The sequence below is a fragment of the Monodelphis domestica genome, chromosome 2 (assembly GCF_027887165.1).
Source record: "Monodelphis domestica isolate mMonDom1 chromosome 2, mMonDom1.pri, whole genome shotgun sequence".
NCBI lineage: Eukaryota > Metazoa > Chordata > Mammalia > Didelphimorphia > Didelphidae > Monodelphis > Monodelphis domestica.
This window is the reverse complement of record NC_077228.1, coordinates 83,322,219-83,338,448: the sequence shown is the minus strand read 5'-3', so window position 1 is coordinate 83,338,448 and position 16,230 is coordinate 83,322,219. Positions and strand designations below refer to the sequence as shown.

Sequence of the window (16,230 nt, the reverse complement as noted above, 5' to 3'; positions counted from 1 at the left end):
AGAACTATGACAGCATCAATATGTCTGGCACATAGTAGGTCCTTAACCAATATTTATGGCATGCATGAAACTCTTGGAATGATTTTAGAAATTAGTGAAAAAATGTTAGGAAAATATTAAGATGAGATGCTCTCCTTGCTTTTGTTGTAATTTTAAGAATCAGAATTTTTGTAATTTTTACCTAATACTAATATATGTTGTCATTCAAAAAATAAAAACCAAAGAAACCAGGAAACTAAATATGGTTTTGAGGAAGTTTTCTCCATTGTTGACTGAATAAAGGCACTGCAAAATTTAATTTGGTAATGGTGTGGGTACTAGTTAGCTCCAGAGTTAGGAAGGTTTGGGTTCAAATTCTGACTCTGACATATACTGGCTATGTAACTTTGAGGCAAATAATTTAACCTCTCAGTACCTCAGGAAACTTTCTTGGTTGAGGAGTCCCATCATTGGGAGTTTTATTTACCAGTGAAATCACAGATGCAATGCAAAAAGAAAATAATATTTTTTATTGTTTTATCTGTCTTCATATTGTTTGCCTTCAAAGTAAAAAAAAAAGCTCTTTGAAGGGCAAGTACTATATTTTTCTCATTATATGCCAGTACTTGCCACAGTTTTGAGCACATAGTAGGTACTTAATAAATGCTTATTCAGTAAGTGAATAAGTACATGTTAGCAATTCGCTACAATTTCAAACATACTTACATAATTTCTCCCTTCTTCCTTTTTATTTCAAAACTCTTTTAATTGGATTTTCAAAACCCTTCTTTCTGTCTTAGTATCAATTTTAAAGCAAAAGAGTGGCAAGAGCTAAGCAGTCAAGGTTAAGTGATTTGTACAGGGTCACACAGCTTAGGAAGTGTCTGAGGCCATATATGAACCCAGGTCTTCCAGACTCCAGATGTGTCACTCTATTCACAATACTACCTAAATGCCTAGAAGCAAATAATTCTTACCTACCCTTGCCAGATGCACTCTTTCCTTGGTCAAGAGCCTATTTATTGTCCCCTTATTTTAAGGTATTGTAGAGAAATCCAAATTCCATCAGTTTCTTAATCTTCTCAAATTTACTTCCCAAATTTGTTTCTCTCTTCTGAAGCCCATCTTCAAAGGGCAGCAATGATGCAAATGTAAAAGCATTTTATCCTTTTACTTAAGGCTTCTTAATTTTTAACAGTGCTTTCTAGTGTTCCTTCTGCTAGTAACATTTAGACCCAAGAGTATTCCCTTTGTACATCCCCCAGAATGCCCCAGGGGTCCCTCCCCCCTACTTCCAGGCATGGAATTGGTCTTGAATGGACCAATCCCATACTAGGGAGGGACCATATCCCCCTACTTCCTGGCATGGGATTGGTTTTGAATGGCTCAATCCCGGGCTAGGGAGGGACCACAGCCTCCCTCTTCCTGGCCTGTTATTGGTCTATATAAGGACCAATCCCAAGCCAAGAAGGGACCTTTGAATCTGACTTGATGGGGGTATAAGGGATAGTCCCTTTCAGGCTGGTGGAACTCCAGCTTTTTTTTCTTTGAATAAAAGTTTTTGTTAGATCAAAGAGAAGTTTTCTTTTCATCATTTCAGTATACATCTTCTAGATACAAACTTATTTAAATTGTTGTCTCACCATTAAAGAGCATGCTCCTGGAGGGCAGAGGCTTCCCCCACTTCTCTCTTATGTATTCCCAGCCCTTAGCATGGCACCTGATGGAATACGTGCTTAAGAAATGTTTGCCAACAAGCTGACTTACCATAAAAATATCATTGAATAAAATACCATTCAAATATTTATTACAGAAAATATTTTGCAAAAGCATTTATGTCAAAGTATCACTTCCACAGACAAATCTATGATGGCATCTTAACATCCTGTGTAAATGAACTAGAATTTTCAAAGGATTTTCCAGGATATCACAAACAATAGGCAATATCTGCCCATTGATGGTCTGTAAATATTTATTCACTGGTAGTTCCATAAAGGTGAAATATTTGTCCAATGAGATGATCTAATCTCTAATTAATTGAAATATATTAATACTGATATTTCCACAAGAAGACAAAGAATAAGAATTTGCAACCAACAAAGTTACTATCAGGAGAGGGTAGCTGCGTTCTCACGAAAGAGATAAATAAAGGAGTTGATCAAAAGGGTTTCTCATATATCTCCAAAATGGTAAATACTTGGTAGTGTTAAGGAGGCGTGGATTCAGAAAGACTTAGGTTCTCTTAGACTTACTGGCAATTCAATGGGCAAGTCACTTAACTTGTTTAATCCTCATTTTCCAATGTAATACTTGTATTTGTCCCATTATATTTTTGTGAAGCTCAAGTGAGAAGAATAGAACCTCCATTTTAAGGAGGTTTTCCAGGAAACCCATCTTCATCCCTCTTTAGGATACACTACTAACTTTTTGGACTTTCTCTACTGTGCTATTTATACCAGGTACCTTCATCACTTCTCACCTTGCCCCAACTTTTTCAGCTTCCATTTATGTGGGTTTTTTTGCTCCAATTAGAATGTATATTCTTTGAGCACATGTTCTAGTTTACTTTCTGCTTGAATTTGTAAGACCTGGCACTTAGCACTATTCTTGGCACATAGTATTAAATTCTTAAAAAGGATTGCTGACTTGACTTGTTGATACTCATCAGAGCTCTCTTTACATTCTTGAAATGGCACTGGGAGCTGATACTGTCCAGACTTACTCATATTTTCTAATAACTGATTTAGTAATTAACATTTGATCAAAAATTATCAATAAAGACAACTTTTAACATAGAAAAACAAAATCAGTTCAATAATATCCAAAAAAGTAATGCTGTAAGAAGCATGGGAACAAAAGCTTGCAAAGTTTTGTTATAAAAGAGGAAGAACAATAAGGGGAAGAAGTCATCAACTCACCTGAACATAGAGTTCTCTAAGTTCATACTGAAATTTCTTGGGATCTGTAGTAATTGTAACTGGTCCAATTTCTAAGCAAAAAAGAATGCAAAGTGGGTTATTGAGAAACTTATAGGCAGCATCCAAAGACATTTTAAGTATGTCTTTACATCTATTTTTATAATTCAAATTATTTTTTCATAAAATATATTAAGAAAATGAAAGACAAGCATTACATTTATAAATATCAAATATTAATTAACATAATGTCAACTCTCAATTCTTCATAGGAAAGCAAGAGTATGGGTAAATTTGGTACAATGCTATAGTATAAAGAACCCTGAGCTCAGCACAATTCCACCACTAAAGATCTATGAGCAGGGCAGAAGAGAACACTTTTTGTGTGTGTGTTGGGGGGGGGGTGGTGTATGTATTTTCAAAACTGAGATAACACCATATACCAAGTGAAATAATGAAGTTAAAAGCACTTTGAAAATTTAAATGTTTAATGATTTAAAATATAACACAAGGTTTGTTCACTTTCTATTGTTATTTTCTCTAACACTTCTTTAATGTTATCACTTCTATCATTCACTTTACCCACCACAATAATTTTTATGACTACAACCACTTTTGATATTATTGCTAATATTTGGGCTACTAATTCAACTAAAAAGCCATAAATTAAGTGAGTGATAAAATGTGATTTAAATAGCCAGTAGCACTGAATAGTGGGTAGGGGCCTAAGAGACTAGTTTTGAATAATGAAACCAATTACAGGTTGATTGTATGGCACAGTTCACATATAACAATATTTTAATCCTTGTTTACAGAATCATTCTTTTAATTCTGTTTCATTACTAAAATTCCTCACTGCCTAATCCCTTCTCATCAACTTGTTTCACCAAAGATTATACCTAAAGAGAATTAGAATATTTCAAATTAACAGCCTTTATATTACAATTGGCAGAATAGTAGAGGGAAAATAGAAAGATCATGGAAAAGGTTCTCCTATGCACTGCTAAACCACAAGAATTAATCAGTTTCAAGCACTATGGTCACATAATCCTATATGTATAACATAAAGAAAAAAGATCTTCCTATTTATTTAACATAAGAACCATAGTGTAGCTCTTAAGAAATGTTTTATTCTTTTAAATTAGTTTTCTCCATAATGTAATTATATTGGCTCTACCCACTCATGAGCAATTAATATTATTCTTGAATATTGCAGACTTATATAACAATGTAAGAAACAGATTGATCTTATTACTGCCAATCTAGAGGTAGGAGTCGCACATACTCTAGTGGGTACATCCAGTACACACATGCAAAAGAGGACCTCAAAAATGAATTAAATATGCAGCAGTGACCTGTGGCTCAGTGTTTTGAGAGCCAAGCCTAAAGACAGGGGTTCAAATTCGGCCTCAGATACTTCCTAGTTGTGTGACCCTGGAAGTCACTTAATCCCCTTTGTCTAGTCCTTCCCACTCTTCTGCCTTGGAACCAACAATAAGTATTGATTCCAAGATTGAAGGGAAGGGTTCAAATACTTTTTCTTAAAGGAATAAAATAATCTAGAAAAGAGACGCAATGCATATTCTAAGGTCTATATAATTTCCCTCAGTAATAAAATAATAAATTGCTTCTCTCAGAAACATAAAAATGTCACTTGAGCAATCATAAAGTCAAATAGGAAACCATTTATTGAGCACATACTATACTGTGATAATCTGGGATTAAAATGAAAGAGTCTCAGCCCTCAAGAAGCTAACAACTCTGTAAGAGACTGTGCAAAAACTATGTACAAATAATATATATGTAGGGAAAATTAGAAGTAATCAAAAGAAGGAAGACTAATATCAAATAATGAAAGAAAGGTTCTGTAGAAGTTTGAATTTTAATTGGACTTGAAGGAAACTTGGGAAGCTAGGAGGCTTGAGGAGTCAAAGAATTCTAAAAATGAGGAAACAATCAGTAAAAATGTACAGAATCTGGTGATCTAAATGAGTATTATTAAAATTTTTCCCTATCATTATGATTATTATTCAAAAAATTTCTTCCATTTTATTTATATTCAACTATTGTTGTTAACAACCAAAAGATTCCATTCTCCCACTAACAGATCCTTTGATAAAGCAAAGCAAGACTAACATTTTTAAATGATTGTTTAAATATAGTAATATTTATCTCCAAAAAAAATGAATTTTCAAATGAAAAAAGCAGGATTGAAAATAGAGTTAAAGAAGGGTTTCCTCTTTTTAAAGTAATATCTTTAGATCCATTTTCCTAGGAATTTATCAAATGGATTCTAGTCCATATACCCTCCCTCCAACATGTTTGTCATTGTTCTCTTAATCTGAATTGTTGAATTGTACTTGAGAAAATAATGGGGGGAAAGTCACAATCAAGTATTTCCTTTTCTGGCTTACTTGGCAAGATTTATTTCCCTTTCTTCACTTCCTTTTTCCTTAATGATAACAGATTTGTGTTGCCTGCAATTTTTCTTATACTGGCTGTGTTTCCTTGATAAAAAGGGAATATTTTTTGCTGCCTACTGGGAGTAGAGTTGGGGAAGAGTAGTGGTTGCAGAATTTTATCATGCTAAACTGTATGTAAGCATTTTTTGGACAATGTCTTTCAAAGTTTATTCAATGAACTCAGTATTTTAAGTTAATATTGCCAATTCATTGGCAAATTTCTATTATCTTACATTATGAACTTTTTTCTTCCCAAAAATATTTAGATTTCACTAAAAAAATGTGCTCTTTGAATTGTGTTAAAAGTTGCAAAAGTATAGCTACACTACCATACATAATAAGAAATACTAAATCCAACAAGAATTTACTTAGTGCCTTCTGTTTGCTGTACTAGATCCTGGAGAAACAAAGACAAAAACCAGAAGTGCCCTGAAGGCATTTAGCTTCTACTATGGACTAACCAGTCAATTGGCAACGATTCACGCAGTGCCCTTTTTAGTGCTTGGGAGATGCTAAATTTTATGAAGTATCCCTTATAATTTTATGGAACTTATCATTGGACCAAGATATATAGGTAAATTAAAGTTAATAAACAATAAATATAAGTCCATTTATGTTAGACAGAGACAGAAAGGATCATTCTATCCTTAAAAGGTTAGGTAATGGTTTCATGGAGAATGTAAGACAGATTATTCTAGACAAAAGGCCTAAATTCTTGTCTTGGCTCTATCACTTAGAACCACAGAATCCTAGTCTTCTGGGTTGTAGGAGGAAAGAGGAAATGGAAATGCAACCTATGGTTCTCCTATTATAAATGACGAAGCTGAAGGAGAACCAGGTGAAGTGATTGTTCCAAAATCCTACACCCCATTCAATTTTACACAAGATTAAATTCTTTAATCTTCACCTTCTTCATCCATAAGATGGAGGTAATACTTGTAATTCTTACCTACAAAAGTTATTATGGGGATGGGAAGAAATGTTTTGCAAAACTACAAGTTTCCTATAAATTTGAACTGCTATTGATTGAGAAAAGGAAAGGGAGGGGGAAAATAAACAAAAGTAGGTATATGGAAATATCTAATTTTCAAGATAGGTCAGCTCAATTAGGAGAAGTTTTATAATATATTTGCAAAAGTAGATTAAGATAGTTCTCAGGGGTGGAACTAAAATAGCAGAGTAAAGGCAAGGGACTCACCTGAGCTCTTCCAAGTTCCCCTCCAAACAATTTTAACATAATGCCTCAAAACAAATTATGGAACAGCAGAACCAATAATATGATTTTGAATATAAATTTCTATGCCAAAGGGGACTGCCCCCTATTGGCTTTTTTGTCAATACACCTAGCCAACATTGGTTTTGCTTTCTCTCTCTTCTATTTCTCTCTTATCTCTAACTATTGTAGTTTCCTCCTAGAAGGTGCAATATTGTATGCACCTGTTGTTGGAAGATTTTTAGAGGTACAAAATGATTATGTCAAATGATCAATTGGGGAGACTAATCTCTCAAATGATCATGGGGGGATTTGTGCAGATGGGATTAACTCTCCCCTGCCCATTTTTAGATTTAATCATCAAAAGTGTAGACATACCACTTATCCTTATGTGGGGGAGACCTGTGATGCATGTGTATGAAAGTGGGTGACAAATCAGAATCCACTGACTGTCCCATGGGCAATCTGAAGCATAGCTAAAAGCTGTAATTGGTCCACATAAAAAATGGAAGGAAGGCATAGAAATTGACAAAAGGAATGGTCTTTAAAAATGCCAAGAACTTCCTGTGAGAGTGATCTTCAGCCTTCAACTTGACCCTAGAGGTCTTCTAGCTAAGGACCTTGGACTGCTTCTATTTTTCTTTAGAACTATCATTTGGATGAGTGAAAAAGGTTGACTCCTTTTCCTGGCTTTTTCTGGATGTACTAGTCTCCAGAGAAGTCCCTCATCTTAGAGGAGGTCTTGTGGATAAAACTTGATTAATTTACTTCTGGGCCCCCTTTGCTGGGGCCTCTTAAGCCCTGCCTGGTTTGGACTAGGCCTGAGTAAATATCTACTCCCTCTGATTTCTTACTTTCACTCTGTCTCCTTTTGAAAATAAATTACCATAAAAAATCATTTGGAAATGAGTAATAATTCCTGGCGACCACACTCATAAATTTAGTCTGACCCTAACCCCTTACATTTTTCACCCTTACAATGAAAGCAAAAATTTTTTGAGAAGACACACGATGAAAGGGAAAAAAGAGAAAGGATAAATGGAGAAATAGAAAGAAGGGAAATGAAAAGTCAGTAATCAGAACTGTATAAAATATTTCATGTCAAATTCTATAATAAAGGCCTCATTTCTCAAATATGTAAAGAACTAAGACAAATTTATAAAGATACATGTCATTCCTTGATTGATAAATGGTCAAAGGATGTGGATAGACAGTATTCAGGTAAAGAAATCAGAGTTATTTATAAATCTTTGGAAAAAATACTCTAAATCACTATTAATTAGAGAAGTACAAATTAAAACAATTCTGAGGCAGCACTTCACACCTTTTAAATTGACTAATATGTCAGAACAGGAAAATAACAAATGTTGAAAATGACCCTTAAAAATTGGAACACTAAAGTATTGTGGGTAGAGATGTGAACTAATATGGAATTAATTTAAACTTAATTTAATTTTAACTAATTAAGGGAAGCAATTGACATCTATGTCCAAAGTGCAATAAAACTGTCTTTTCTTGGAGAAGGTAACCCCAACAGAACTCAAATGTTTTCACTGAAGACACTAAAACACTTTTGCACTGTCAACAGTAGTTATGTTATCATTAAATTGCTATAACTGATCATGACACATTCATAGTGATTATCTTTTTTGACCCTTAATTATTGTGATGGCTTCTTTATTTTCTACATGTTATTCTTTTAATCATATAATAAGTATTTAATGAGGTTATATAGTTTTATTTAGTGGTTCATTACATACTTTTCTTAACATAATTTTTTTTTCTTTTTCTTGAAATAAAAGCATTGTATCAGCTAGATAGATAAGTGGATGGATGGATAGATAGATTGATATAACATGACATGACATGACATGACATGATATAAGAAATGATGAACAAGACATTTTCAGAAAGACCTATAAATACTTACATAAAGTTTTGTGTTGGGGACTTCTGGATAAACATGGCGGGCATCTAGATATGGGATGCTTCCTCTCCCCAACACCCACTGATATAGACTACCTCAAAAGATCAAAAGAACCATTCTCATGAGAACAGAGGGACTCTACAGTAGGGCGCAGCATTGAAGGTACATGGGATTTGGGAATTTCCATACTATAAGGGAGTGAAGAAGCTCCCACCCAAATGTGAGCTGATCTACCATTCCCCACCCCACCTATGGAGCCAGAGTCAGAGCCAGCATGCACCAGAATCAGTGAGTGAGTGAGAGGCACCTCTAGAGCAAGCAAGGGGCACCTCTAGATCCTTGGGAGCTAACTAAGACCACCAAAGACCTACCCCTGAGAGCAGCTACACCTGAAATCTTGGCAGGCGGGGGAGTTCAGACAGTGGGTGCTCACATGCAGAGAAAAACTGTGAACAGAGGTGGCTGGGGAGATTTGAGAGCTTGCCTCAGGCAAAATCCTTGCTCCTTAAATCCATACACAGAGAACCAGCCCAGCTCACTCAGATTTCTAACTAAAAAGGGAAGGTAAAACCTCCACAGTGATGGCAAATTTGGCCTGGGGGCAAAAATCCTGCAAGAAATACAAAAAAAGGCAGTGACCCTTGAAATTTTTATGGAGGAAAAACCCAGCCTACAGAGGAAATACAGGAGGAAATTCAAATAAACAGAAAACCTGCCCCCAAAAATGGAAATCGTCCACAAGCTCTGGAAGAATTTAAATTGGAGCTTATCAAAAACATTGAAGCCTTCTGGCAAGAGAAGTGGGAAATGGTTCAAAGAGAAAACCAAAAAATTTTAGCAGAAAACCAAAAGATTATAACAGAAAAACAGGCCTTAAGGACCAGAATTGAGCAACTGGAAACCAATGATCTTGCAAAACAGCAAGAATTAGTAAACCAAAGTCAAAAGACTGACAAAATGGAAGAAAACAAAATACCTCACTGAAAGGTAACAGATCAGGAAAACATGTCACGACGAGACAATTTGAGATTCATTGGTCTACCTAAAAATCCAGAAATAAACAGAAATATTGAAATCACACTACAAGAAATCATCCAAGAAAACTGCCCTGATGTTCTTGAACAAGGGGGCAAAATAGACATTGAAAGAATTCATAGAACACCCTCTACACTGAACCCTCAAAAGACAACTCCCAGGAATGTAATTGCCAAATTCAAGAGCCTTCAAACTAAGGAGAAAATCCTACAAGAAGCCAAAAAGAGACAATTCAGATACCAAGGAGCACCAATCAGGATCACATAAGACCTGGCAGCCTCCACACTAAAGGACCACAAGGCCTGGAGCATGATATTCAGAAAGGTAAGAGAACCGGGTCTTCACCAAGAATCACCTATCCATCAAAAATGACTATATACTTCCAGGGGGAAGTATGGGCATTCAACAAAAGAGAAGATTTCCAAGTATTCATTAAGAAAAAACCAGAACTAAGTGGAAAGTTTGATATCCAAACACAAAGATCAATGATGGAATACTATTGTGCTGAAAGAAATAATGAACTGTAGGAATTCCATGGGAACTGGAACAACCTCCACGAAGTGATGCAGAGTGAGAGGAGCAGAATCAGGAAAACATTGTACACAGAGACTGATACACTGTGGTACAATTGAATGAAATGGACTTCTCCATTAGTGGCAATGCAGTGATCCTGAACAACCTGGAGGGATCTATGAGAAAGAACACTATCCACATTCAGAGGAAAAACTGTGGGAGTAGAAACACCAAAGGAAAAAAACTGCTTGATTACATGGGTCAAAGGGGATACGATTTGGGATGTAGACTCTAAATGAATATCCTAGTACAAATACCAACAACATGGAAATGGGTTCTGATCAAGGACACATGCCGTACTCAGTATAATTGCAGGTCTGTTATGGGAGGGGTTGGGGGAGGGTTGGGAGGAATAGAAAATGATTTTTGTAACCAAGAAATAATGTTTGAAAATGACCAAATAAAAAAATAACGTCAAAAAAACTTACATGAAATGATACATAGAAAAATAAGTCTAACCAAGATAATAATAACAACAATGTTGTATAATGATAAAATATGAATGACTTAGCTAATCTCAGAAATACAATGATCTACAACAATTCCAAAGGACTTAGGATGAAAAAATGCTATCCACAGCCAGAAAAAGAACTTATGGAATCTGAATGCAGATGGAAATGTAACTTTTTTAACTTTTATTTTTCTTGGAGATTTGTCTGTTTTCTTATGAAACATGACAAATATGGAAATGTTTTTTTTGTGGCTGCACATTTATAACCTATATGAAATTGCTTGCTTTCTCAATAAGGGGAGAGAAGATTGAGAGAAAGAACTTGGAACTCATTTTTTTTAATTAATGTTAAAAACTATTCTAAATCTAATTGGAACAAAATATTAAATATAAGATCATTCTCTATAAAACAACACTTTTTAGCTACATATCAATCATTGTCTTTTAATTTTTATGCATTGGCTAAATTCTACACCTACTCTGCCCCCATGGCCCTAGAAATTCAAATGCCTCCTCCCCAGTGTCACTTCTTTTTAATGCTAAAACATTCCACACATGTTTCTAATGTCTGACCAGGAACTGAGTGCCATATATACACAAAGCCATAATGGAAAGGAGTAATTTCACATCTATATATCCATCTATTCATCTCAAAAGGTAAAAAAAAAATTAGAAGAGATATTAACAAAGACAAAAGATTGTAAAATAAGTCAGATTATGTCTAGGACTCATTTTTCTTACTTTTCCTTTTGTTTATCTTATGGAATTCTCAGAATTTATTATTTCAATGTACAAGAGAATATGAGGGCACTTCATTTTGGAAACTATGTTCTCCCAACAAGAAGTAACTGTAGAATAGTGTGGAGAAAGCTAGCCTTGAAGCAAGAAGAGCTATGTTCAGCTCCTACCTCTGACACATACTAGCTCTGCAATCCTGGGCAGGTTTCAATCTCTCAGTACTCTAGGCAACTCTAGACCAAGTTGAAGAAAAGATTCCCATCTGCATTGGTAGAAGGAATCTCTACATTCCTTCCCATGCAGATGGGAACTGGAGATAAAACTTTAACATATCTTAGTTCTTCAGAATTCAACATATGTAAAACATTATAAATTTTTCTCAGTAATATTATTAAATCCCATGCCTGTTTCTCCATATGATCTAAATGAGTTCAAACTACACTTACTTCTTTTGAATGTGATCTTTATTTCCCACACACATCCTCTTAGCTTTCTTTCCCAAGTTCTTATTTTGCTAAAAATGCTGCTGTCCAGCACCAATGCTCAGAGAAATCGTCTGCATTTAATCTTCTAGAACAGGACTTGTTTCCTGACATTGGGTTAAACCTGAGCCAAGTATAGCTCAGAAGTCATTTAACTGAGAATATTCAGACTCACAACATAACGAGTAATTTTCATGACTACTGAAAGACTCTCAATGATTGTTTTGGCAGGGAAGGAATGCTCTTGATTTTTATCACAAAATTATGTATGCAGATATATTAACATATATTACATGCTCTCATAATTAATCTATTGGCTATGTGTTATACCTCCTAAAAAAGTTTACTTATGTTGACATGGACCTGTATGATAACCCTAAATATACAAACTCACCCAAATTAGAGATCGGGTGTTTACCACAAAGGGATCATTTTAATTCATGGACCTCTTACATGGAGTATGTCATCAAGAACACAAAGTCAACCATAATCCATTTTTGAGTACGGGAAGTAAAGAAGAATGTCTTAATAATTTTTAGACAGGTTTTAAGGTAGGATGTTATTGCTTAGGCAGGTATTTGGCTGGGAAAACATGATTATCACAATAAAAGGTTTCAAAAAAGTTTCAGGATGTCAGCTTTCTCTTCTACCTTAAAGATGAGTTTTACAGACCAAAACAGTTTCTAGTTAGCAATTGTCATTTCCTCAGAAAAAGGGACTCAGAAGCATCCTCTTTGTACCTCTTACATGTGCTGATCAAACTCTTATCTAAGGTTCTCAAAGGGACAAAAGAACCATAGAAAATCAGGTAGTAGACACATAAAAGTTACTCTAATGAGGGGAATGACATTCATATCAATATTTGAGTGGTTTGTGGTAATAATTCATGATATTTATGCAAAACCCAGAAATTACTTGAGAGAAACAAAAGAAAAAATGTTGAAATTGAAGATAAAACATGTATATGAAATAGAGGATAAAAAATGGAATTAAAGATCTATCAGGTAGGGCATTGCCAAAATGACTTAAGACTAAATCCTAAGGGGAAAATGTTCTTATTTCTTTTAATAATTAGTGGAAAGGAATATGAACTGGTTCCTGATAGCTTTTAAAAAAACTAAAGAGGTCATGTATTCCTCTAACAATTGATTTCTAGGGTAAAAACATCCTAAGGTTCAAAGAAAACATATAATTCCCCATATTTCTGGAATAGAAACTACAGAGTCTACTAGAATTTTACAAAGGGTAGCTATATAGCACAGTGGATAAAACACTGGGCCTGGAGTCAGGAAGATTCATCCTCCCAAATTCAAATCTGACCTCAGGGAGTTACTAGCTAAGTACCCTATTTGCCTCAGTTTCCTCATCTGTAAAATGAGCTTGAAAAGAAAATTGTCAAACCATCTCAGTATCTTTGCCAAGAAAACCCAAAATGGAATCATAAAACTGAAAATTTCTTGAAAAATCACAACTGAAAGATGTCTGAAAAACAAGAGGAATTTTTGACAATTGAAAGAACTACACAAAAGCTAAATAGTAATGACTGATGATTTCTTCCACTATACCTCTATTTTCTGTCAAAGAAATACATATATAAAATAAGGGCAAAATAGAGTAGGCAGTTCTATATCTTATAATTATCTTGGCTGTAGAATTCAGCTCCGTAGAATTGTCTAGTGCAGTGGTATTAAACTCAAACCAAAATGGGGACAACACACCCATACATAAAGATCTCTATGAGCTACATATTGAATTAGAAGAACACTTATTAAGATTCTCTAATTTTTATTTATTTAATGTGCTTTGCCTGTACTTGGCTACATACTTGATTCGTGGGTAGAATCTATGGAAATTAGCTACAAAAACTAGTACTAGTATAGATTCCAAAGGAATATCTATAAGGTACAACCTTATAAACTATCCAGAGAGATATAACACCAAAAAAATACTGAATGAGAAAGAGATAAGATTGATTATCCCACATAATAAGGAAAATCTAATACTTTCTCCTGTAATTCCTTTAAAAAATCTTTTAAAAATAGTGTGGCCAAAGATACATTCACAAGTGAATTCTCGCAAACATTTAAAGAACAATTAATCTCAATACTATATAAACTATCTGGCAAAAATAGGCAAAGAAGGAGTTCTATCAAGTCCTTTTAATGCCACAAATAGGATGATGATTCCTAAGCCAAGAAGACCAAAAATAGAGAAAGAAAATTACAAACCAATTTCTTTAATGGATAGTGACGCAAGAATCTTCAATAAAATAGTAGCAAGGAGACCAAACAGTATATCACAAGGATTAATCATTATGACCAGGTGGGATTTATATCAAGAATGCAAGGCTGGTTTAATATCAAGAAAACTATCAGTATAACTGACCATATCAATAACAAAATTAGCAGAAATCACAGAATTATCTCAATAGTTGCCGAAAAAGCTTTCAACAAAATACAATATCCATTCCTATTAAGAACACTAGGAAGCATAGGAATAAATGGGCCTTTCCTTAAAATAAAAGTATTATTTATCTAAAACTATCAGCAACTGTCATTGGCAATGGGGATAAGTTTGAAGCCTTCCCAATAAGATCAAGGGTGAAGCAAGGATACCCATTATCACCTCTGTTATTTAACATTGTACTAGGCATGCTAGCTTTAGCAATAAGAGAATAAAAATAAATGAAAGGAATTAAAGTAGGCAATGAAGGAATTATTATACTATCACTCTTTGCAGGTAATTTGATGGTATTGTTAGAGAATCCTAGAGTATCAGCTAAAAATGTTGTTAAAATAATAATTTTATCTAAGTTGCAGAATACAAAATAAACACATAAATCATTAGCATTCCTAGGAATTAAAAATAAAGTCCAGCAGCAAAAGACAGGAAAAGAAATTCCACTTAAAAGAACTTTAGAAATATAAAATATCCAGGAATCAATTTGTGGAGACAAACACAGGACTTTTATGAACACAAGTACAAAACACTTTTCACCCAAAAAAAAGTTAGATCTAAATAACTGGAAAAATATTAATTGCTCATGAGTAGGTTGTCTGAGCTAATAGAGTAAAAATGACAATTCTAACTAAATTAATTTACTTATTCAGTGCCACACCAATCAAACTCCAAAAAACATTTTCTAGAACTAGAAAAAATAATAACAAAATTCTTCTGAAAAAACAAAAGATCAAGAATATCAAGGAATTAATGAAAAAAATGTGAAGGATGGTGGGCTAGCAGTATCCGATCTCATACTGTCCATAAAGCAGTAATCATCAAAACAATCTGGTGCTGATTAAGAAATAGAATGGTAGATCAATGAACCAGATTAGGAGTAAATAACCTTTGCAATCTGTAGCTTGATAAACACAATGGTCCTAGCTTTGGGTACATAAAGTCAGTATTTGACAAAAACTGGAAAACAGTATGGCAGAAACTCTAGGTATAGACCAACATCTCATATCCTATACCAAGATAAGGTCAGAATTGCTGTATGATTTAGATATAAAGGGTGATATTATAAGTAAATTAGGAGAATGTAGAATTATTTGCATACTTATGGAGAAGGAAAAAATTTATGACCAGATGAGACTAGAGAACATTACATGATGTAAAAAAATCAATTTAAAAATGAATGTTTTAAAAATCCATGCTTAAAAAGTGTGACCAAATACAAATAATAATTTTTTAAAGTACGCTACTTTTTCCCTAATACTACACACCTTCACACATTTCCTGTTTTCTATCTTTCAGGATACTTCTTCTCCAATGGTTGGAAGAGTATTTAAGCTATGTTAAGAGATATTTTGAGGGGTTAGGAAACTTCCTGTTATTCTAGAGAGGTAAGACTCTAAATGACTTCTCAGAAGTTAATGATTCTTCTTTCCTTATACTTCACACAGCATTTTGTACATCTCTTTAGACTTTTATTTTGTAATATAACTAATGCATATTTGTGTATGTGTCATGTGACTTCTTTTCTATAGGAACATAAACCATATCAATTGTCTTTGCATCTTCCCTAGAATTTATCACAATACTATGAACAAAGTAAGTTGTTCAAAAATGGCCAAATCATGGACAACTTTCTTAAAATCAGTGACTTGCAAGAAGTCACAGATGACACTTTTATAAAATGTTCATATAATGCAAAGCTGAGGAGGATAAACTAGCATGTTAGACAGCAGGATCAGGCTCCAAAAATATTTCAACAGTCTGTACATCACTTATTAGAAAGAACTCTAAAATCTAAAATTTGGGTTCATCAAATACCGGGTTCTAATATGTTTAAGAAGTAAAAACAAAGAACAAGTTGGTCAAAAGTGATTCCAGGAAATATATAACATAAAAGGAACTTTAGAAGGTAATGCTAATTTGGTTTTTTGGGGTTTTTTTCCTTCTACTATCAAAATGGCAGCTCTATGTGCCAGAACATTTTCCAACAAATTTCAC

General features: G+C 34.1%; 1 protein-coding gene across 3 annotated transcripts in view; it reads right to left on the bottom strand.

Annotated features, from left to right (window-relative positions):
* HMCN1 (hemicentin 1) overlaps window positions 1-16,230 on the bottom strand; it is a 520,282-nt gene that overhangs the window by 404,437 nt on the left and 99,615 nt on the right. For all 3 annotated transcript variants that reach the window (XM_056815653.1, XM_001375804.3, XM_016430009.2), the window contains exon 2: window positions 2,898-2,968. In XM_056815653.1, coding sequence (XP_056671631.1) covers window positions 2,898-2,968 — 71 coding nt within the window. The remainder of the gene's footprint in view (window positions 1-2,897; window positions 2,969-16,230) is intronic.